The 24,418-nt window shown below is 50.4% G+C and overlaps 1 protein-coding gene across 1 annotated transcript in view; it reads right to left on the bottom strand.

The window, feature by feature from the left end:
* LOC126535956 (uncharacterized) overlaps positions 1-24,418 on the bottom strand; it is a 638,450-nt gene that overhangs the window by 364,930 nt on the left and 249,102 nt on the right. The window contains exon 3 of the mRNA XM_050182825.3: positions 4,708-5,334. Coding sequence (XP_050038782.2) covers positions 4,708-5,334 — 627 coding nt within the window. The remainder of the gene's footprint in view (positions 1-4,707; positions 5,335-24,418) is intronic.

Here is a 24,418-nt window from a genome sequence, read left to right as displayed (position 1 = left end):
CCTTGGGGCTTGCGACCCATTGGCAAGATCGGGCGTCAGCACCGAGACCCCAACAATATATATATATATATATATATATATATATATATATATATATATATATATATATATATATATACCGATTCTATTCCTTTCATACTATCCGTCCATCTGGTGTGGCCGAACCCAGTGAAAGCGGTGGCGCGGTTTCATGCGAGCTAGTGACTCAGGAAATCAAAAATGAAGACGTGGTATGCAAAGAATCGTTGCAAAATGCCGGTCCAGGAATGCCTTGGCGACCCCAGTTCGACTAATAGTCAATTTTCATTCCCCTCTCGGTCGTTTCGCTAATCGCGCAGCGGGCAAGCTCGTGCCCGAGACAGCCCTGCACCGCAAGCCATCGGTCACGCCACGCAACGCTCGAATTCCTTTGCTGACGGCTCGCCGCGTTCTACCCGTAGTTGAAACGCTATACGCTCGCATTCTGGAATCGTTCCAAGCAGTCGTTCAAGAAAACAACGAGCGCTTATCGTAGCATGTATATATATATATATATATATATATATATATATATATATATATATATATATATGGCTGCGCATGACATGCACGCGGCTCAGCCGCGGTTATACGCACGCGCGTCGCGATAGACTGCATACCATGCGCAGGCTCGTGGCGCGGCGGCAGCTGCTCTATATCGGTGATTAACGGGCTCAATTCAGATAAGGTCGCCCACCACGCCGAAAAACCGCCGGCCTACTACTCCGTACCAGCTGACGAGCACAACATAAAAAGCTATTAATAAGCGCTCTTAAACTCGGTACTTGTATTAGCTGCCGCTGCTTCTCTTCTTCTTTCGACGTTACTGCATCAACTTCCTGCGCGCATAATCTCACATTTCGATCCGCGCCGCATCCGTATGACCATAAGGGTTCGACGTTGCGTTCGTTACCTGCACTTGAAGCCAATCACTGCCTTGTGTAGGGTTCCGCTTCCGGCTCTCGTTCGCCGCGTGGCGAATCGCCGCTGTCGACAAAAGAACCGGCGCGGCGCCATACGCGCGGCACTCACCACCCGAAGCGCACACCTCTGGCTTCGCAGAGTCTCTGCGCTCGGCCGTTGCCAGCCACGCGGTGCCGACACTGTAATCACGACGAAAATAAAGGAACACACCGAAAGGTGGGGGGGGGGGGGGGGCACAAGCTTAAGCACAGACTTAAGTGTTACAACACCAGAGGGAACCCAATTCTGCTCTGATTACAGCGTGCGCATCGAGCGGCGCGAAATAGACGCAGTGACGCTGCGCCGAAATATACGTTCCACGTATTGCCGCTTCGACTTCTGCTCGTGTTAAACGGCGTGCAGTGTCACGGGAACTGAAGATGGCGCCACTGGTCGTTCGCGGCTAACTATAGAAGCGTTAGCCGAGTATAAGTTGGTACAATATAAATTAAATTATGGGCTTTTACGCGCCAAAATCACGATCTGATTGTGAAGGACGACGTAGCGGGGGACTCCGGAAATTTGGACTGCCATGGGGTTCTTTAAGGTGTACCCAAACCTAAGTAGACGGGTGTTGTCGCCTTCATCGAAATGCGGCCGTCCGTAGCCGGCATTCGATCTCGCGACCTTGTGCTCAGCAGCCCAACACCATAGCCACTGAGCAACCAAGGCGGGTTGGTACAAATCGACGTTTAAATACAATTTAGATGTGGCCAAGCGCTGGCGTTTCGTGTATTACGCACGTTTTGGTCCCGCCCGCTTCCGCTCAGGTATACTTTCAACATGGATATCGTAACTGTGCCCACATAGCACCAGCATAGGCAAAATCAATCCAGTCTCCACAATGTCGATTGATTATTATGAGAAAGGTAACGAAAGGAGATAGTGAAACGTAATAATTAATAATGCCACTGCTGGTAATGCATGTTGCAGAATTTGTACCTTGAGCGCGTTAGAGCTTGTGCTTCTTCGAAATGCATTATTCATTTTATCGCAAGAATTGACCAAGACAGGTAAGCAATCGGCCAGCGCTATGCTCTTGTCTTCTCTTGCCGTCGCCGGGTTCTCGTTTCTTTCTTTCCCCCGCTTTTAGGATAGCATGTGCGCATTTCGCACGGCGCGGCGTAGAGCGACCCACCGTTATAACATCAGCGAAACAAAGCGCGAAAACTCTGAGAACCTCACTGCGATCTTTGCGACACACAATGCATCGTTCATCCTGTCACGTTTTTCGAAGATGAACGCGACGACAAACTGAACAAAAACAGCGCCGCTCGTTCCTTAAAGGCGCGGTTACCTAACCCACAGACAGTGACGTCGATCAAAGGGGACGAAACGAACATCCTTCTCTCCTTCCCTCGTTAGTTGAACCAAGCACTCTTTCCCCGCATTGTTTTGTTTTTATTTCTCTCCTTTCTTTCCCCACGTACGAGAGGGGGCTTCGGGCCAATCAGTTCATTTCTCGCGGCCAGGGATTTAAACTGGCCTGCCCGGGCGACGCTACTGAGATGATTGCCCGCGCAAGGAATGGCGGGCCCATTGCACACGGCCCGCAACTACCGCCGCCGCCGCACAGCTGATCGGGTCCGGAGATAGCGGCGCCGACCGGTCGGTCGCTCCATTGTTCGAGCCCAGAATAAAAGGAGCGCGCCTTAATTTGAAGAAGGCCGCGTGTGTCCATGCGAGCAGCTGTCCGCCCGCCGAAGAAAGACTAAAAACGCTTCCTGAACGCATAATTGCTCGCGCGGCTGATGAGGAAGATCGTCGACGAGGTGGTAAGTAGCCGTAATCGAGAGAACGTTGGGACAACCGATGAGCGCGCGCGCGCGGCGGTCATCGATTGTGCAAAACTTGCGCGCGTCGGAAGGCTTCCAGGTTCCGCTACATGGCGGCTGCGGGCGGGTATACGGAGTCAGTGCAGAAAGGAAGGAAAGAATAACGTGGCGAGGGCGAAGCGCGTGCATATGGGGTACGCTGTGTCCCGCTAACGTTACAAGAAACAAACAAGAGACGGTCACTTCCTGATGGCATGCACAGGGTTCCGGTTAAAGGCTTCCGTTCAGTTGTCTCGTAAGCTCTCACGTGACAATGAAGCCTTACACTCAGCAAGTCCATTGTTGCTCTAGAGACAAAGCGCTTTCGCGTTTACGTCGAGTACATGCGCGTACAGCAGTAAGACATGCAGGCTGCGAGGTTGTCGTTGGTAAGGGATGGGCACGATGATAAAGATGAAATTTTAACAAACGCCGTTATGACAACGGCGTTTCGTGGCCATGGGAGCGCGTAAAGAAAACGCTGCCTATATGAAAGAAATCCCTGTTCGGCAGTCCTCCGTGAGCTTACTGTAGCACTAGGTAACGATCAAAATTACGTACTCTCCTTCCTCATTTACTATATTTGCATTTAACCCCAATATTATTGCCGCTAACATTCTCAGTGCCACAGCTTGATGTAATTTGGTGGCACAGACAGGCCGGGACTATCCTAAATGAAGGCCCGACTTCATTTTGGTTATGAACATCTCGTTATCATCTCGCTCGCAACCTTTACATATTGGTGACTGAGCGTGCTTCTGTATTGTGAATCATGACGACATGTATCTCGGTTTTTTTTTTTGTTGTTGTTTTGTCATTCTTTTCTTTAGGCCGCACGAAGAGACATTTTCAGTGCAGCGGGCTAACCTGCTAAGAACCCGACCTCATTGCTTACGGCGCACACAACCACCTCTTTTATTTCTTCTTCTTCTTCCTTTCGTTTGTCTTAGCTTATCACGCCTCCCGGGTGGGAGTGAGAATCTGTCGGCATCCGGTAGTTTAACGGGCACTTGTACGTAGGTTGAGAACGCACGTACGAAAAAAAAGAAAACGATACTTAAGTTTCTACGCTTCGGCCGGGATCCGAAGTGTACATTAAGAGGTTTATCTAGGAGCACTTCACATGTGACTAGGGTTGCCAACCGTCCTGAATTTAGCGGGACCGTCTCGACTTTTGAGTAAAAGTCCCGAGTTCCGACTTGATCTAGTCGCGACAGCCAAACGTCTGGATATTTGGTTTTTGATTCCGATTAACAATCAATATAACACCAGCTTTTCTTCTTATAACACGCCTGACGGCTCAGTTGCACGTTCTTTTTATTTCTTTTGTCTTCTGTTTAATAGTTTTAAACATAAAGGTGGTTTCGTTTTTTGTCGTGGTTCTAGTTCCGTTTACAGTATACCTTTCTTTGTATTGGCAGTTGCGTTAGCCAGGCAACTACTGCACTTTTCTTGTAAATCGCGACATGGCAGGACTGAAAAACATTTCTGCAGCTTTGTTGCAGGTGCAGCCCGAGACTCCTGCCCTTCGCCCCCCCCCCCCCCCTCCTCGGCTGCCCCCGTCATGAGCCTGTCCCGAATTTCGTCCACTAGAGAGTTGGAAACCTTACATGGAACGCCACGACCTGCATACCCACAGCGGGACATTGATGAACAAATAGCGGAGTTAGCACGAATGAAGTTTTTGCAATGATCGGTGACCAAGCCCTTCTACTTTGTTATTATTTGCTATATAGCGAATACGCCTTACCACAGCTCAAATCTACGTTACGTAGCCGGAGCCAACTTCACAGCGGCCTGCAGTATTCGCAGGATAGAATTTCTAAACGAACGCTGCTCGCTCTGCACAGTGCACGCACGTCTTCGTGCGCCGCCGCGAGACGCAACAAAAGAAAACAATCAGCAAACTCACGTCGCGCCACCAGCGCCGACGGGACTAGTTCCGATAATGGCCGGACCCGACGGGGTGCCGGATGAGGAGCACGACGTCTGGCCTGACCCCGACGGCGGCGGACTGGGAGCGCGGGACACCCACTCCCTGTTGACGTAGTCGGGTTCTCCGTGAGCTCCGCCGCCGCCGCCGCCGCTCGTCTCGTAGCCCGAGTCCTTGGTCAACTTGCGTGGCGAGCGCTGCTTGGGCGGAAGCGGCACGTTGCCGCTGTCCGGCAACGTCCACGTCGAGGACCACGCAGTGTCCGGCTCCTGGTCCGAGCCGGCGTCGCACGACTGTTGCTGCTGCTGATGTTGTGACTGCTGCTGGGACGGAGGGTGCGGCAGTGAGGCGGCGTGGCGTTTCTCGCGCGACAGGTCCCGCTGCGAGCCCCACTCGCGGCGCAGCGACTGGCGCGACTTGGAGCAGCGGGACGACGAGTCGGCCAGGTAGAGCGAGGCCGGCCGCCGGTTCGAGGAGCCGCCGCCGCCGGGAGTCCCATCGTGGCGGCTGCTGCGGCCCCGCAGCGACTGGCGCAGCGAGGAGGCCTTCTGCCACAGGCTCTCCCGGGTCGAGACGCCACCCGACGACGGTGGTGAATCGCCGTTCCTGCGGCGACGAGAACAACGGGTAGCGTTAGAACTGTGCGGTGACAGGGGCGGCGCCGACTGGAAGAGAGGGGTCCAGCAGCCACCCCTGCACCTTCCACGGCTTCTTCCATGCAAACCAACTTTGCTCTGTATTAGTTGGCTGTAAAGTTCGTGCGTATCAGCGAGCACGAAGACGAATGCAAGAATCTCAAAACACGGGACAAGCATTGTTTTCCTATTCTCCTTCCTGCCCGCTGATCATCACGAATGCCTTTCAGCTAGCCAAATCCGCAATCTTTCTGCTACAAAATTGCTAAGCATCTCAGGTGGAAGATGTTTAAGAATATTTTAGTACAGGCGGACACCGTGTCACAGTTGTACTGTGTCCAGTTTCAAGGACATTTTATGTTTTAAACAAAAAGAAAAGAAAAGGAACTCCTCGATTTCAAAGCACGACCTCTGAGTTCAAAAACGAGTCGGCATAGCTTTATCACAGCAATAACACAAAGCATGAACAACAACAACCACGAGTGCTCGAGAGTGGGCGGTGGCACAAGCATCGATGGTGTTATGCGCGGGTCAAATGACTCGGGCGCCGCCGTCACGCTCTCGCATTGCGTCGCTTACACCGATGCGCGCGCGTATTCCGGCGCACATGTGACCTAGATCGCGAGGCTATTACGCTTTAAGCCTCTCCAATAATCTGCAGCTGCGGCGAGCCGTAAAACCGCAGGTAATAGCGCTATTAGTATTTATTACCGCGTTGTGAGCGTGGCGCCAAAGCTGATGCGTTGAAGAACTGGATCCACGACGCCCAAGAGGTCACGAAAACGGCAGGGTTCTGGAATTTTCGATTCAGTGCACAGGCATTAATAGAGAAGTATAGTGAGCCGTGCATCCGGTTCCGGCACACGGCCCGACGCGTCGCCTGGTACGGATTCAGCCCCGCTGTGTTAAACCCATCACAAGCGCGCTTGCGTAGATTGCTTGGCGGGGACGGCACGCATTCTCAGCGACAGGACACCTGTTCCTACATGCCACGCAGTGACACAATATTGGATTCACCGCAGCGTTCCTAATGTGTGCGGAGTTCTGAAATAACACGCACTTTATGAGATGCTGGGAGAAGCGACACCCAAATATGCAAGGATATATTCCTAAAGCGAGTCCCTGCATGCAGCGAGATTGCAAGCCTAAACGTATACAGTCCGTATAGATAAGAAAGCACACTAAACGTGACTCATGCAGACTGTAAGAAGCGACTATCAGGGGACAGTGCCTCGTCGCCGCACCGCCACCGGAACGTGTACTGCAACAGCGACTTCCGACAACCCGAGCCAAATCGCGGACGCATTTGTCTCTCGGTTTCAAGCACGAGGGTACCTGCGCGATATAGTGACAGAATTTCCCCACCTTTTCATTCGCAAGCCCGCTATTACACGCCGAAGCTCTGCGCAGCAGACGACACAATGGAATAAGATGCCCCGCGCGAGACGCAACGAGATGAGCGGGCCCGTCGAGAGTGAAACCTCCCGGGAATCGGAGAGGACCACCCGCGGTGGCGGCCGCGATATCTGGGCCCCACCAGCGAGCCACTGTGCCCGAAGCTTCCGCTCAGGTATAAACACGTGTCTCTTCAAATCCAGCCGTGGCCTTTCTCGCGTCGCTCCTTCTCCTCGTCGAACGTGCAGGCATGATCTACCGTCCGCAGCCAGCGAGCGAGCGTGGCGGCTGTCCTCAAAGCGTCTTCTTCGACCTAAGCCATCGCTCACAGCACTTTCAATGGACGACGCGCGGTCGGAACAGTTTTCCGTCGTCGCTAATGGGCCATATAACCCGGGCTGCAAGAGCATTCCCCGGAGGATTTCTCTCGCCGGACAAAGAGAAGGCGGCGGCGCGGTGGCGGCGCGCCAGAAGCTTGCACGCTTCAAAACGGTGCAGCACCGTGGAGGATAGGGGAGGTCTTCGATATCATGCCGCCGGTTGCGAAAGAACTCCCCGCATACGCCCCAAGAAATGGCGCTTCGAGTGGAGCAACGTTTAAAAATGGCCCAGTTGTTGCGACGCCTGTAGGTGGATATATGAAGTAAATGGCGCCGCTGACTAATGACACCCGAGCTGGCTTGTCGGGGGAAAGGAAGAAATCATTACATTTCCCCGGGTTGCAGTGGCGAGTTATAGCTCTCCGTTAAGCGAGTGTTCTTTTCTTTATGGGTGTTGTTAGTTGATTGGTATTTTACGTACAACAGCAAATATTCATCATCATCACTATCCGGAATCAGCTGAAATACGTTCAGCGACCGGCACAGTACTGAGAAACATGGAGAATCCGGACCTAACTTCGAACCAATCAGAGGGCATGCGGAAGCACTGTAGTAATCCGCCCAGAATGTTGAAGGCCACAAATAAAAGCAGGAAAGTTAATAAATGTACGGGTTTCTAGTACCAGCCTTTTCAGTCTATGATGAGCACCATGGCTCGATCCACGATTACAAGTACTTGAGTCTGCCAGGAACATTGGCCAACGTGGAGGCAGTTACACGTTTTCGCACGGTCTAGAACATACTATAGTGCTCGCACAACTTCAAGCAGTTGTAAATCTCTCACGATAGTATTCCAAATAGCTGCGCTCCGCGGAATTGTAATAGTTTGCAATTTGAATAGATATCTTGGCGATGTCTCGAGCAAAGTTTAACATCAAGAGTCTAACACCAAGGGCATGAGCTAATACAAAACAAAAAATTGTCTTAGAAGCACCGCCGAAACTCTGCACTACTTTCCCCCGCGCTGCGATCGCCGCAGCACACCATGCAGGCTCCACTACATTGCACCGTTTCGAGTGGCACACGCAGCCAACAAACGAACCGTCCGCATCGGCAGCGCGTCGCAGGGGGTTCGTCTGCGTAGCGGCGGCCGACGCCCATACGGTAATGCGGCGCGTCTGGATCGCACCGCGTGCTAAGACTCGTCTGCAACAGAGGCGCTGGCGCAACAAACGCACGCAGGCACACACCGAGAATCCAGAAGAGAAAAAAAAAAAGGAGAGAAAGAAAAAAAAAAAGGCTGGGTGAGTTGAGCCGAGGAAGCCTCTCTGGACGCCTTGCCTGTAAACCTGGCAGAGCCCCGCCGATGCCCCAGAGCGGCGGCCCTTTTGAAGTAGGGTTGAAACGGCGTGCCACAGGTCAGCCTGTGCTTTCCCCTCTCCTTCCACTGCACGTGCGGCTCAGACCAACACCGCTCCGAGACACGACGTGTCTCACCTGCTGACGCCTCGGACCATAAGGGAAGAACGGGGGTGATGAACCACGCCGGCCACGTACGTATGCCGTGCAGGGAGGAAATGGACTGGACGTACGAGAGACGGCTGAAGTGCACTGCTGGCGCCAAGGGGGGAGGCGTACACATTTACGGCAGAGTAAAAGCGCGGTTTCCCGCTATACACTGGCTAACCTCCCTCCCCTTTTGACTCTCTCCCCCGGCCGTATACTACGCACAAAGTGCGTCCCTAAGCTGCCGCGTCGCCAGTCTGCAGCGTTATGATGTCCCTTGCCGTTCGTTCCAAGTACCTGGAAGAATACCGACAAGTGCAGTTCGTTGTCGAGCCTTGTGAAGCTGTGCTTTATTCGTGCGTGTATGCAAGCGCAGGATTGGTGACGCATTCGTCGAACACGAACACGTGCCGCAGCTGCCTTCGGTTTGTTAGTGAACAAAACGAACGAACGAACAGCGACAACCGCAAAGAAAGGTTTTCATGCAGAAATCGCTTGAACACGAACATTGTGGCGGATAGTGCAATATGCTCGCCAAATTAGACCAACATAAACACTAAAACAGCGTTCCATTGAAATTTAAGGGGGCTCTATAACTTAAACCATTCCAATCTTTATTCTAATCCCATGACGTTAAATTTACGCAACCACTGACGCAAGCATAGCAATCAGCCGCGCTCCTCGCTTATAGGAGGTCACTTTTTTTTTCTTTGCTTTCATAGCGAATAACAATGCCTACATTGAGCAGATTTCCTTACCGAATTGGCTGACAAGAGGCGAGGATAACGCTCAAGTATAGAGGGTTTCCATGCATGGGGCCGAGCCAGCACAGTGAAAGCAGATAACCGGATGAAGAGGCTGTTGCCGGCGTCTGTGATTGATCCGCTTTCCCTTACTTAGCTTGCGGTGGCTAGTCTAAAATCGCGGCGGCGTGCAAAGAAACGTTAGAAATGCCTCCAGAACTGATCCTCAGCAAAGAAGAGCTAAAGAAATTAAATTATGGGGTTTCACGTGCCAAAACCACTTTCTGATTATGAGGCACGCCGTAGTGGATGACTCCGGAAATTTCGACCCCCTGGGGATCTTTAAAGTGCACCTAAATCTAAGTACACGGGTGTTTTCGCATTTCGCCCCCATCGAAATGCGGCCGCCGTGGCCGGGATCCGATCCCGCGTCCTTGTGCTCAGCAGCCCAACACCATAGCCACTGAGCAACCACGGCGGATGAAAGAAGAGTTGGGAAAGTGATCTTGCATACGTGCCGAAAGGGTTCGATGACGTTATACTGCCATGGAAAAATGTTTATTATGCGCAAATAAATCCATGCTCCGCGGCCGCTCCGACTAGCTAGCGCCAGAGCAATCGGTAGGCAGCCATCTTCTATTCCTTTCGGAGCAGGGCTGTCTCCGGGCATTGAGGAAAAAATTCCCTTTTGTTTGGCATATTAATACGTCTTTAACGGGTACACGTCACTTTGACGCTATGAGTTATCCCGGTTTTGTGACGTCGCGTGACAGACAAGCGAAGTGGGCGCAGCCCGAGAACGTTTGATCAATGGCAGAGTATTGCGGCGAAAAAGGCGTCGAATGAGAAATAATTATTTTTATTTCGTCGGTCTAATCATGCACAATTAGCGTGCACACATCAAGCTGTATGTCGCAGAGTTTCGCCTGGAGGAACCCCCAAAAGTTCGTTAAAAATAAAAACATTTCTGATTTCTGATATCACATGGTGCGTTTTCGCAGTTCTCGAGAAATGGGGGTGGCCCGAAATATTTTTTACCAATCATGGAGGGGTGATTGCAGAATTGGAATAGAAAAGTTTTGCGTTATAGCGCCCATGATTTAGTTAAGTAAGTGACAAAGAGACTTTGGTAGTGAATAGGCCGAGGTGCAGGACACATATGCAGTACCGTCAACGCTTTGTCTGGCCAATGCCGAAGTGTCGCATTGCCCGATCTCAATTACCGAGCGCTGCAACCATGCAGAGAAGTTGCTCTTCGCCCCGGCAGCCGTTCTCAGCGATGACGTTACAATCGTCAGCTAAATGTTCCGTTACAATTCCAAACATTCTTATTAAATATCTGGTACGGCCCTGTGACGCGGCCGCTTCGCCCCATTGCCAGTGTGTTTTGTAGGTAGCTGGCTTCGTAACGGGCACGACGCCAACTTCTGATCATCGTCAATCAGACGCCTTATGTGAGCACGTATTTACTTCACAGTTTTCTCTGGAACTACTGGTGTGCAATGCCTGGCGTATAACGGGTTGAGAGAAGTCCATGCATATTGCACATACGGTGCGCTTTCCGCCTTTGTCCTAGTAAAAGCGTCTTGGACAAAGCTTTGTCATGTGCCTTGTTCACTGAAATCATCACTCAATTTCAGTGAACCACCGGTGAGCGTCGCTAGTCCTTGTACGATTGTAAGGCTGTCCGACCACTAACGTGTTTTTCAGTTCTCTACGCTCCCCTCCAACCCCCCCCCCCCCCCTACCCCCGGCTTATACAATAACCTGCAAAGTCCTTTCTCATCAGCATGTCAACGCTGGAGGCACGCCTCACCGTCCACCACAGCGCGGGACGTTTGTCGAGACATTCCTACAGCAGCAGGAGCGCTGTACGACACACTGGTGTGATTGAGCCTGAACCCGCTTCAAGCAACACGGTCTCTCCAACAGCCTCCTAGGGCTGCTCGTCATGCAGAACCCGTCAATCGACGGCCTGCGCCGCAGGACAGGAATTAGTGCCTGCTCGGTTCTGAATCGCTTGCCAGGGCCAGTAGGGAATCCATCAGGCGCGGGCCCTCTCTCCACTTGTCATGCAAGGTCGCGCACTGCGGAGAGCTACAGCGTAACTTGTACTTCTAATCGTCGTTCGCCGTTGTCTCTCAGAGGCATAGCGCTGTCAGTAAAAGCCGGGTCTTGGACGACCACTATTGTTGTCCCCGAATCACAATGGGCGGCAGTTGAAACTAGCAGAATGTATTATAGCGCAAAGCGCTGGCGTCTCGGCAGGAATGCACTTTTCGGGGCAGCTGTCCCTGGACCGCCGCTGAATCTGTAGGAGGGCATTGCTGGACCCGATCTGGCCGAGGTGCGCGGTTTGCGAAATGAAACGCCACGGTTGCCTTCCTTGCGGTATCCCAACCGTGACGGATGACACAATGCCTGGATCGGCCACGACGCCAGCGATCGCTCTGTCGCAACGGCGAGGTCCAAGCCCGCATCCTTGCGGTGGCAGACGCCATGTTCTTTCTGGGAGGCACGGAGAAGTATGACAAAACAGCAAGTCGAGTCTCGTGTATACAAGAAGCCAAACACTCATTTTGCTCCATTCAAAATTTTCTTATACAGGCCGTCCTCATCTGACTTCTTGGCGCATTTAAGATAGAGCATTTAAAAAAAGAAAGAGAGTCAGGACGAAGAAAAGGAAGGTTCGCTATCCTGCTCAGAAGCAAGTGCATAAACTGAAGAAAAGAAAGGAGGGAAAGAAAGAGCACTGCATCTGAAGTGCGTTTTCCCACACAGCTGCTCTCACCTAAGGGAGAAGGCGAACCTCAAGCTAGAACGGTCACACAGTGTGAGTGTGACCGAAATGTTGGCTGGTCACCATTCCAGTTGCCCTCCGTTCTTCGTACCATCTAATGTTCTTTATTTCCTTTTTTTTCTTCTTTCCCCCTTTTTCTGTGGCATCAACAGTGCTATTATCGAGAGTGCCATCTACAGTGCTCTCGTTACTTTCTGCGATGGTGATGTTCTTGCATGGTTATAGTACAAGGTTATTCGCCTGCGAAAACGATCTTGAGTAGAGCCAGTGAACTCTGTCTCCGCGAAGGAGGGCTAAGCAAGGAATGGTGTGTGTGTGTGTGTGTGTGTGTGTGTGTGTGTGTGTGTGTGTGTGTGTGTGTGTGTGTGTGTGTGTGTGTGTGCGTGCGTGCGTGCGTGTGTGCGTGTGTGTGTGTGTGTGTGTGTGTGTGTGTGTGTGCGTGTGCGTGTGTGTGTGCGTGTGCGTGTGCGTGTGTGTGTGTGTGTGTGTGTGTGTGTGTGTGTGTGTGTGTGTGTGTGTGTGTGTGTGTGTGTGTGTGTGTGTGTGTGTGTGTGTGTGACTCGCGGCTGTGTAAGGTTCACCACCCTCATAGCTCTCTTTCTCTGCGTTTTCGATTATCCCGACAGAGAAGTGAACCTCGGGCCAACCTTCCTGCCATTTATTAAACAAATATTCTCTCTCTCTCTCTCTCTCTCATTCGTGTATTTATTATATCCTGCGTTCTGTTAAGCTTTATTTCTGCGTCAAGATATTCCTTCTCCAGGGGGCTTCTTAAAAGGTAAACACAGCAGCGACAGAACCGCGCGCAGAGTGGCGATCGGCAAAGAAATAAATGGTTGCATTCCAAGCTGTCTAAATAGTGTCCTCTCTTCCGGTCGCAAACACCTACAGTTAGATGGAGTAGTTGCTATCGTGAACCTAATTTGCATACGCTTCCTTCTTTTCATTCTTTATCTGGTCCAGTTTACCCACGAGCTGCCACCACTCAGGCGCGCTTCGAGCTCCCCGAAACAGGCACTGGCCAGAAAAAATGCACTTTCTTTTTTTTCACACAGCCTGCCCGAGATGTTCGCGACTTGTCTCCGTGGCACACAGCGCCGGTCAGCGTGGTTTTCTTTTCGTCTCGCTGAGCGGCGACGTCGGTGCCGCGTGCCGATCGCGCTTTCGGGACGGCGCGCCGAAGCACGGCCGCTTTGGAAACAAAAAAAAAAAAAGAAAAAAACGAAATGCTTTACTATGTATTACATCGGGAAGCCGCGATAACGGGCCACTACCTGGGCCTCCATCTCTTTCTCGCGCGCTCTCCGAAACCGAGCAGCTGTGTCTGCAGGACGGCGGCGCTGGTGCAGGGCCGCCTCGTGACGGGTCGACTTTTCTTTCCGGAGATATATACGAGCCCTGACGTGGTTTCCGATAGCGGGTGGGCCAAAGACGCACCGCCGGGGTGAGAGCCGCCCTTTGCACGTTCCCGAAGTGTTACGAGCAGCAGGTGAATCTCCAAGGCCGAATGCGAATTGGTCCAGGAACCACGGCCGCGTAACTTACGACCATTCAAACTAGCAATGCAACGTGACCGAAATGCAAAATCATGATAGTGGCAGAAGTAGTTTAACAATAAATGAGGAGGTTAGCTTCGAGTTCCCCACGTTGACAGTTAGCTAAACTACAGGTTTGTTGCGCTTCTTCCTTCTTCATATTTTTTTTTTAATTTATAACAAGTTGATATCGTGCCAAGCCTACAGTCACAGGAGATCGACATTGACCACAAACTTGTTGGCCAAACTTTTCGAAAGAGATCAAATGCGTACAGCGACGCCATGATTTGCTTTGCGCTTCGGCGATAGCAGCGCATCCGGTGAATCTTAAGATCCTCCAAGCTGACAGGCCAAGGCCACTGCCATGGCTCCACGTTGCAGCTAGCAGTATAATAACGCGGTTTGCTTTATAGTCGGTCGGTTAGACCGGTTACCACCGTCCGGTCTTTCCTCAGCCACCTGCGAAGCATCGGTTCAGCCGGCATAGACAAAAGACAGGCTTACGTGCGGAATGTGCACGCTCTCTCTCTCGCGGCCGGGCCTCTGCCGCATCCGGAACAGACGATTCCTCCGGGACATTTCGAGGGCCTGTCGCGGTTGTTGTGCGCATAGTGGACGGAAGCACAGCTCCAGCCGCGCGTCTTCTTCACACACCTGATAGGCACGCTGGGAGCGATGGTGCCGCGACCTTATCGCCCGTTACTTTGCATAAATTATGCACCCAGCGCGAAACAACATAGCGCGGAAGACGTGTTTCTAACGTGCGTACAAAAAAAAAAGAACAGCAAAAGAAGCCCCGACCGGTCGGTATAGAGCACCTGCAGCGTTAAATCGCGCCCTCAGTCGGAAGTTGACACGTACCACAGTCTACAACCATTAGTAGAAGTCAAGTTCTTTCAGTATACTCGATGAGCCCGTCATTCATAATAGTAAAAATGAGCGGCTGCCTTTCAATTGTATAACACCGATTGTACACCACCACTGATTTCAGAAAGTCCTCAGGACATCCGAGTGACCATAGCTGATCACAGGCCGTGAAGTGGGGCTTGCATAAGTACATTCCTTGCAGCTATAATAGGTGCAATACTCCTAATTAACACAGCCCTCTGATGAGAGCTCAGGCTACGGTATTACCTCAAGCAGTTCGTTAGCGTACGATGTGGTCTCCACTAACACTCGATAGTCGGCCGCTTATGCCAGTCTTTCTTTCTTTCTTCTTCTCTTTTTAAATGATTACTTCAAGTTAGCGTGACGCCCTTCCTAAACTGCCAGTGGAAAAAAAAGAAAAAAAAAATATTGTGATAAATATTTTACGCGCACACATTTCGTTTGGATTTTCTCCTATGGGCATTTGCAAATTTTCCGTGTCTCCTTGTCAACATATGCGTTTGAAACTATTATACGTCCCCAGCGCTCAGAAATATGTCGCGATTCCACGTGGCCAAAATTTGATACAGTCAAGCGCCTCTGTATAAAGAAGCACCTGTAAACGAAGGAACAATTGTGTCATGGTTCTATTGTGGCCGGTGCGGTGCGTGACCTTTACCACGAAGTGACCTGTATAACGAAGGATATCAGAGGCCCTAAGCACTTCGTTATAAAGGCGTTCGACTGTACAAAGAATTGTGAACAGTCACCAGAAGCAATGCGCCAAGCGCCACTCAAAGCAGTAAGTGGCCACTAGCCCAATTATAACGACGTCGATGGTATAACCATCATGACAGCGTGAAATTAAGGGAAAGGGAGAAGCAGTACCAATCACCCAACGTGCCGACATATAAAACTAATTTAATCCAGAGGAGTAAAAAAGGATGACGATTAAGGACAGACAATGACGTCGGAAAGACGACGGCACAACGGCTCACAGGCCGCACACCTGGGTGTGAACGCGTAACAAATACGCTGTGTGACGCTGCAAAGAAGGTTAAGTTAGGTTATGTTAGGTTAGGTAAGATAACGTTGAGTTAGGGTAAGTCAAGTTCACGCAGTCCGGCCCCGAAATATTTACTGATGCTGCGAGACTCGTATAACCACGGTCTGCGCACGTTATGGGCGCTCAACGCCGAATACGCATCTTCTTTCGCTGTGAAATGAGGAAAGGCATCCGTATAGTAGTGTACAGCATCGCCTCCCTCTCTGCGTGTGATTCACCCCGAGCCAACCTGGTTCCCGTACCACCGCGCGCCCATGCGATGAGGAACAATGCACGAAGTACCCCGCAAAGCGTCTCCGCGGTGGCCGCGCTCGCACAGTGGCTGCCGCGGACGATGCTACCGAAACTGTGGGCCACCAGAGGCGATACCGCGGCAGTCCCAAGCCTGCGCAGCTGATGACGCATTGTATGGGCGCGATTGTTCTTCGCCGACGATGCGACGAATACGCAGTACGCTAGCTGAACTCATCGTTTTTTTTTTTTCTGCTTCCGCACACGTCTGATACGATTGAGAGACGTTGATGACACGGACCACGCGGACGCTTCGCTTATGGCCACTGAGGCTGCATTCCAGCGTTAGCTGTGGCTGGAAAGTCAGCCCAGAAGAGTGTTTTGGAACTATTATTTCTTTGCGGCACGAAAGGCCTTATACGTATATATTAGAATGACAGAAGTAAACGCATACGCACTTGCTTTTTAAGCTGAGCGTTAAGTGTAGGGTGTCCTAAAGGTCAGTGCCTATTCAACATTTCTGATAACGTGCAAAATTACAGACTCATCTTGATCAAACCAATCTCAACAGACAATTATGCGGCTGTGCCAGCAAATTTCCCAATGTCCACCTCACCACTGAAACCTTCGACGCCCTGCACCGCGTTTCGCTTCTCTTCGCATTCACTCTGTCACTGTGATATCACGCAACCGCTTATTTGTTTTACGCATTACTTGTCCCGCGCGCGCATCCATAATGCCATCTCCGCAGATAGTAGCTATTAACACGCGGAGCCCCCTCCGTTACCCACTATTCCCTCGTAGATCGTGTGTGGATTTGGACGCCGAAGCCCATACAAGCTTCGGCGGTTGACGCTGGGCTCTCCGGTGTGCCTCGAGCAGATTGGACTGTTGACCTTTCACCGGATCTACAGTCCTCGGCGCGCAGCCTCATCCACCACTATCCCAGAAAGCCAAGCGTTCGCTTCTGCAGTACACGAAGGCAACCGGCGCACTGCGACTCGCCTAGCACACGTGATAAACCTGAGCCGGAGTCTCTCTATTTCACTCACCCATCCTCCTTACCACGTGCGAGGTAGCCGACTGGACACTACCGTCCCCGCTTTAACACAGTTAACACAGTTCCTCTCTCTTTAACACAGTTCTTCAACCTAATCAGTCAAGTCCTTCGGGCGCGCGTAGACGGTTCCGCGCACCTAACGGCACAACCGTAGAGGGATCGCTCACGGCCGATTCCTGGCGCTCAACAGACCACGCTTACCGGCGTCGGCCGGCAGTCACGCTTCGATTGTCCCGCATCGATGAGAGCCGTCGGTGACAAGCCGCGGCGGAAAGCGCCCTCGCCGAGCGTGGCGAGCGGCGGACGCGACACGAAGCGCGACGCCACGGAGAAACTTTTGTACGCGTCGGGCTCCTCGCACGCGGCAGCGGCGCGTCTCGTCCGCCTCTGTAGGCCGCGCGTCATGCACGAGTTTCCTGTCCAAGTGAAGTTTGCCTTGCGCAACGATGCAATGGCTCTTGCAGCTCGAATAGGACTCGCTTTTTTTAAACCTCGGCATAATTTCTGTCTCCGCGATATAAGAAACAGTCAGACAACACGGGAAAGGCGCGGATACGACGTCCGGATTACCAGGTTTTACTGTCGAAAAACGTGCAGCAGCGCATGAAATGAAACGTTATTATTAATTTTTTAACGATTGTACTCAACGGGGGAAACGGAAGATGGGTTGAATTTTTAAGTCGAGAAAGAGAGAGAGAGAGAGAGACTCAGCAGCCCCGATTTATTGACTGCGCTATCCCTAGCAAAAGTCGTCATAGAAATTCTGTTGTGTTTTTATTGAGTTTTGTCACATTCAACATACTTTATGATGAAACTCAATTGAACATAATGCATGATTTTACCAGGGTAAGCAGCCCCGCTGCAAGGGCAGAAGACGACGAGGCACGCCGTTCATTGTTTAATGCATAGAGTATTCTACAATAATTACTAGGGGGAACTCTGGCGCTGCAATCCTTCAGCCACCATAGGAATGATGGGAAGTACATGGATTGGTCTGATGTTCGAGCTTGTGGTTTCAGACGTTCTTGCGACTTCCTTTCTTACGCTTTATCTTCCTTCATTATCCTAAATTTCAGAGCAATCAATACTTTTATAAGTACAGAAGACTCTGCGAACACACACAATCGCTACTAATTGCAGCGGTTCAGCCTGTCGATGTGGTCAAATGGAAACGCACCGAGCGTCTCAACGCGCTCACTTGCCCGCGGTAAATTCACAAGGGTGTTCAATGGCTCTCGTCTGTGCATGCGACCGTGGCATCATGGTTTCAAATTAAGCTTATGTGTCAGAGGTCTTGTGTTCGAATCGTGCCGTTGGACAGCTTTAATAAGGTTTATTTAATAATTTATTACGCAGTACTTTGTCGAAAATTATTAATTTACAAAGTCACGAAGCCGTTTGACGCCAGAAGGACGAAGTTTAGGCAAATCCATCTACTTCCCCTAATACCCATGCTGGCTAAACCGCCCCGACTCCAGCTGCCGTGGTCGCAAGCGCCGGAGTTCCCTCTTAATTATTGTATGAAACTCTATGGTTTAATGCGTCGGCGTGTGCACTTGTTGTATAGTGTAAAAAAAAAAAGAACAAATGCCACTTTTATGCTACCCTTTATGCTACCATATGACTGGTTACACAACTTTCTTCTTTTTGCTTCACCGCAAGTGCAATGCATTTGTGTCGTATGATTGTCATTCAGGCACATAATCATCCAGCTGAAATGTACCTTTCAAAATGATTGTCCGCCGGACTGGTATACCAACTTGTAATCAGGTGTTTAGCTGCTCCTTTCTAGCTTGTAGTGTGATGGTTTGTTGCTTTGCACGATGTTGATTTTCTTTGTATGTACTGCTCGCTTTGCTGCCATTGGACAACAGCATCTGTAGCTCGCAATACTGTATATATGCATAGTTATTGTACGTGCAGCATTCTTTACTGATTGTAATAGATACCACGAAAGACCGGGATTCGAAACATGAGGTCGCGGGATCGAATCCCGGCCACGGCGGCCGCATTTTGAGTGGGGCGAAATGGTAAAATACCCGCGTACTTAGATAGGTGCACGTTAAAGAACCCCAGTTGGTCCAAATTTCCGGAGTCCCCCACTACGGCGTGCCTCATAATCAGATCGTGGTTTTGGCACGTCAGACCCCATAATTTAATTTTTTTAATGAAAAAAAAATAATAAACGCGATTGTGGAGTAGTGATTGAACACCCGCTTCAGAATCATGGGGTTCTTGGTTTGAACCTAGTAAATTGGTAAAATTATTTCTTTATTTATTTTCATATCCGGTTGGCTTCGAGTTTGATATTACAAGGAGGCGTGATGTAACAGGGATATCTCCATAGCTAGTTCATAACTGTTTAACGTAGTAAAATCTTGAATCTAATCGATGTCGTTTACGTCCATTCCTTAGAAGTAGTGTGCAAATTTATACGAAGTATTAGCCAGAATACAATCCGGAAACTATAGCGACAAGCAATGCATTTGCGAAGCCATAGCAATGGCACGATAACTAAAGAACCGACAAAAGAAGCAAACAATCGGACCGTCCGATGTCGCGATCACGCTATGGGATCACGAACAAACTGAGAGGTATTTGCGAGCAGGAAGAGAACACGTAGAATTAGATACCCAGTAGAAGGAATGTGGAACGGGTATGTGCGCGCCCGAGCGGGAGTCCATTTCCTACAGGAGAAGGAGAATCATCACGGGGCCATTCGAAATGGCGTCGTGCCATCGCAAGGCGTACACACGAGTGACCATTCATCCGGCGCCACCGTTATACAGGCGCCGCTGGCCCACGACAGAGCAAAACGCCCACCAAAAGTCGCCCCCCCCCCCCCTAGCAGTACATGTTCACGTGCAGAGAAGATCAAACGAGCAAAATAAAGGGGTGGCGAGAGGGATAAGGTCGAGATAGCCGGGCTTCGGCGCAGTCTCTGGTGGCTACTCCTTCGGCGCAACAAAGGGAGGCCGATCTAAAAAACAAAAATAAAAGCGCAGCTCGGTGCGTGCGAGCGTGCCCGCAAATCCCCGCCGCGGTCGCAAATACACCGCCGACTAGGCGCTCAGGAGAACAAATAAAAGTACCGACGCCTCGGGGCGATTTTGCGCTCGCGCGGTCAAGCATCGGATGGCTGCGGAGTGCGCTTTTATCCCCCCCACTCCCGCATACACACACACACACACAAGCGCGGATACGATAGGGCGAGGGAATGGTGGCGGTGGTGGACACACATACACCCGAGCCCGCTTTGGGCAGCAGCAGGACGAGGAGGAGGAAGTCGACGAGTGGCCCCGGCCAGTAGCGCGTTGTGGGCGCGGCTCTAATGTGTTTTTCCAAGCGACGACGTAAACGATCGTTTCGCCACGCCAGGGCGCAGCCCGACGCGGGTCAGAGTCGTGCCAGTACCTCGACGCAGCAGCGGCAGCAACGTCTCCGTCGCTGTCCTAGGGAAGGATATCGGGGAAAAAGGAGGGGGGGGGGGGGGTGACTCCCGCGGCTGCATTGGCGTCGTCCCACGCAACGACGAGAGAGAGAGAGAGAGAGAGAGAGCGGCGGCATGCGGCCGTCGCGTCACCGCAAATGAGAACGCGCTGACCACACCGGCGCAATGGGTCAAGTCCGAGGCGTTGCTTCCTGAAACGCTCTTCGACGCACCGTTCGCCCGTTCGGCGGCGGTGGTTACGCGCGCCTATGCATGCAGTTCTGCTCCGCCCCTTAAGCGACACTCATAGCGCCGGAAGGTGCCCCTTGGAGATGCTCTTTTGAAGCTGCATTCGCCATGACCTTTCCTCCGAGTGTTCGCCGGCGAACGGAACGCGTGTTTGCCTGCATAAGGGGTCACGGGAGCGCCTCGGGTTTGCATACAGGCGAGCGGCGGGGATCAGCGCCACGGTCGGCCCTCCCACAACCGCCGAACAACATCTCGCAAGCGGGTCCAAGGCCAAACGAGCCGTTTCCTGACCGCAGGTGTAATACAACCGTCTCGGAGCCGACTCGCGATGCAGTGACCCTCCGCAGTTTGCCCCGTTATGCGCCGCGTCCCGAGTGTGTATGATGCTCACCCAGCGCGCTGAGCTAACAAGGCGTCCCCCTGCTTGAGGCCGCGAGCCGAAGGTTTTATTTCAAACTAGTGGCCAGGCATTAAACTCCCGGTGCATCTGTTCCATTAATCTTCCGACGAAGCGCTGCAATCTTTCGCGGGCGCCCTTTATCACGATGATAGGCACTTTGCGGACGAAGTATACCTCAGCCATGCGCAGCCACCTACGAGCGTCGGAGACGGCGCGATGGTTCACCCGACTGTTCACGGCGACGAAGCTTTACGCGTGTAATTTTGAGGCACTCCAATTTTCTCGCGCTTGAGCATCTGAGAAGTAGGATTGCGCGCTGTGATGCGGTCTAGCGCGATGTTCTCTGTTTCTGAGTGTAGTAAACTGACAGCTGAGAACGAATAACGCATTGTCTTGTCCGAGTTTAAGAAGTCCAAGAATTGGCAAGCATCCTGGATTGCGTCGTAGGTCGAGCACCTGTCGGCTCACTCCTCCCATCCATGCTCTATGCGTGGATTACGAAAACGGACACGTCGTATAAATAGCAAGGAACATTTGGAAATAGCGAGATATAACATAAACACAAGGAAGTATAGTATGGATCGAATTGAACATGCTCTCAGGAACGGAGGAAGCCTAAAAGCCGTGAAGAAGAAACTAGGAATTGGCAAGAATCAGATGTATGCGTTAAGAGACAAAGCCGGCAATATCATTACTAATATGGATGAGATAGTTCAAGTGGCTGAGGAGTTCTAAAGAGATTTATACATTACCAGTGGCACCCACGACGATAATGGAAGAGAGAATAGTCTAGAGGAACTTGAAATCCCACAAGTAACGCCGGAAGAAGTAAAGAAAGCCTTGGGAGCTATGTAAAGGGGGAAGGCAGCTGGGGAGGATCAGGTAAAAGCAGATTTGTTGAAGGATGGTGGGCAGATTGTTTTAGAAAAACTGGCCACCCTGTATACGCAATGCCTCGTGACCTCGAGCGTACCGGAATCTTGGAAGAACGCTAACATAATCCTAATCCTTAAGAAAGGGGACGCCAAAGACTTGAAAAATTATAGACTGATCAGCTTACTGTCCGTTGCCTACAAAATATTTACTAAGGTAATCGCAAATAGAAACAGGAACACCTTAGACTTCTGTCATCCAAAGGACCAGGCCGGATTCCGTAAAGGCTACTCAACAATAGACCATATTCACACTGTCAACCAGGCGATAGAGAAATGTGCGGAATATAACCAACCCTTATACATAGCTTTCATTGATTACGAGAAAGCGTTTGATTCAGCTGAAACCACAGCAGTCATAGAGGCATTACGGAATCAGGGTGTAGACGAGCCGTATGTAAATATACTGAAAGATATCTATAGCGGCTCCACAGCCACCGTAGTTCTCCATAAAGAAAGCAACAAAATCCCAATAAAGAAAGGCGTCAGGCAGGGAGGTACAATCTCTACAATGCTATTCACAGCGTGTTTACAGGAGGTATTCAGAGACCTGGATTGGGAAGAATTGGGGATAAGAGTTAATGGAGAATACCTTAGTAACTTGCGATTTGCTGATGATATTGCCTTGCTTAGTAACTCAGGGGACCAATCGCAATGCATGCTCATTGACCTGCAGAGGCAAAGCAGAAGGGTGGGTCTAAAAATTAATCTGCAGAAAACTAAAGTAATGTTTAACAGTCTCGGAAGAGAACAGCAATTTACAATAGGTAGCGAGGCACTGGAAGTGGTAAGGGAATACATTTACTTAGGGCAGGTAGTGACGGCGGATCCGGATCATGCGACGGAAATAATCAGAAGAATAAGAATTGGCTGGGGTGCGTTTGGCAGGCATTCTCAGATCATGAACAGCAGGTTGCCATCATCCCTCAAGAGAAAAGTGTACAACAGCTGTTTCTTACCAGTACCCACGTACGGGGCAGAAACCTGGAGGCTTACGAAAAGGGTTCTATTTAAATTGAGGACGACACAACGAGCTATGGAAAGAAGAATGATGGGTGTAACGTTAAGGGATAAGAAAAGCAGATTGGGTGAGAGAACAAAGGCGAGTTAATGACATCTTAGTTGAAATCAAGAAAAAGAAATGGGCATGGGCAGGGCATGTAATGAGGAGGGAAGATAACCGATGGTCACTAAGGGTTACGGACTGGATTCCAAGGGAAGGAAAGCGTAACAGGTGGTGGCAGAGAGTTAGGTGGGCGGACGAGATTAAGAAGTTTGCAGGGACGACATGGCCACAATTAGTACATGACCGGGGTAGTTGGAGAAGTATGGGAGAGGCCTATGGCCTGCAGTGGGCGTAACCAGGCTGATGATGATGAACATAAACTTGGAACGAGCATGGCCGGTATCCTTCTGCCATGGAACCATTTAATGTCACCCTTTTGTACATGTAAACTCATACCTATAATGTATGACACGATGCAGGGCAGTCATAAACTCAGTGCTATATACGAAGCGTTAACAAGCTAAACACAGACCTTAATTACTCTCGGTGCATAAAACTTAACGCAGCCCACACATACAAAAATAATGTCAAAGTGAATTGTTTTTCGGCTTTTAGTCGTTCCGGATGATCGCCTCTAAGCATCCCGTAAATGTGCTTTAAAGCCTGCGTCACACAGAACCATAATTATTTCCACGGAATTAAACCATAATAAATGAGTATACACATGACTCCCTCGGTGTATTCAGAGTGCACCTTCATGAATTTGGTCACAATTTGCCTGTCTTCTCTGTTGACGTAAAATTTCGCCAATTGTGAAAGCTAGACAGAAAACAGCAGACTAGAGCTATTCCTACTGCTATTAACTCATTTACTGTGACAGCAGTGTACTCCGACAGTGGAGATAACGATCTTATCTGCCACTGCGTGATTCTTCCTCAAATGTGGTTCACCCACTGCGGGGAACTAGACAAGAACACAGCTGCTATAATGTGCTTTCTAGGGGGAAGTCGTGCGGTCGTATAAAAGCTCTTTATTTAAAGAAAGAATGAAAAAGAAAGAAAGAAATGTGTATTATATTATTTGTAGTGTATTAATGCGATAACATAGAAAGAATAGCATGGATTAGATAATGTTCTGACTTTCTTGTAATGTACGAAACTTCCTTTTTGTACGACATTGTAATGCGTGTTGTGTTATTCTTATGACGGACATGGACCGACCTAATTATTCTCCAACACCCTCTGTCTAAGGGAGCTAAATTTATTCAGTTATAATGCGTAGCTTTATGAAACCTATTGTTCGAAGCTGTTTTGCAAAAAAGCAAGCTTCTTTTTTTTGTTGAGGCTGTTCTACAATTTACTATTTACATATTTGATTCTGATAACGGGTACATCATGTTTATGTTAGTTTTGTTTTCGTTGCTCAGTAGGACAACGTCCAGAACCTACATGTCCAACGTGAGTGGAGCAAGTTATTCGAGATAACGTTGGAATTTGGTTTCCTTGACAAATTTTA

This window comes from Dermacentor andersoni, chromosome 4 (genome assembly GCF_023375885.2).
Source record: "Dermacentor andersoni chromosome 4, qqDerAnde1_hic_scaffold, whole genome shotgun sequence".
In the NCBI taxonomy this organism is placed as follows: domain Eukaryota; kingdom Metazoa; phylum Arthropoda; class Arachnida; order Ixodida; family Ixodidae; genus Dermacentor; species Dermacentor andersoni.
Note: the sequence above shows the minus strand (reverse complement) of the source record. Positions and strands in the feature narration are given on the sequence as shown.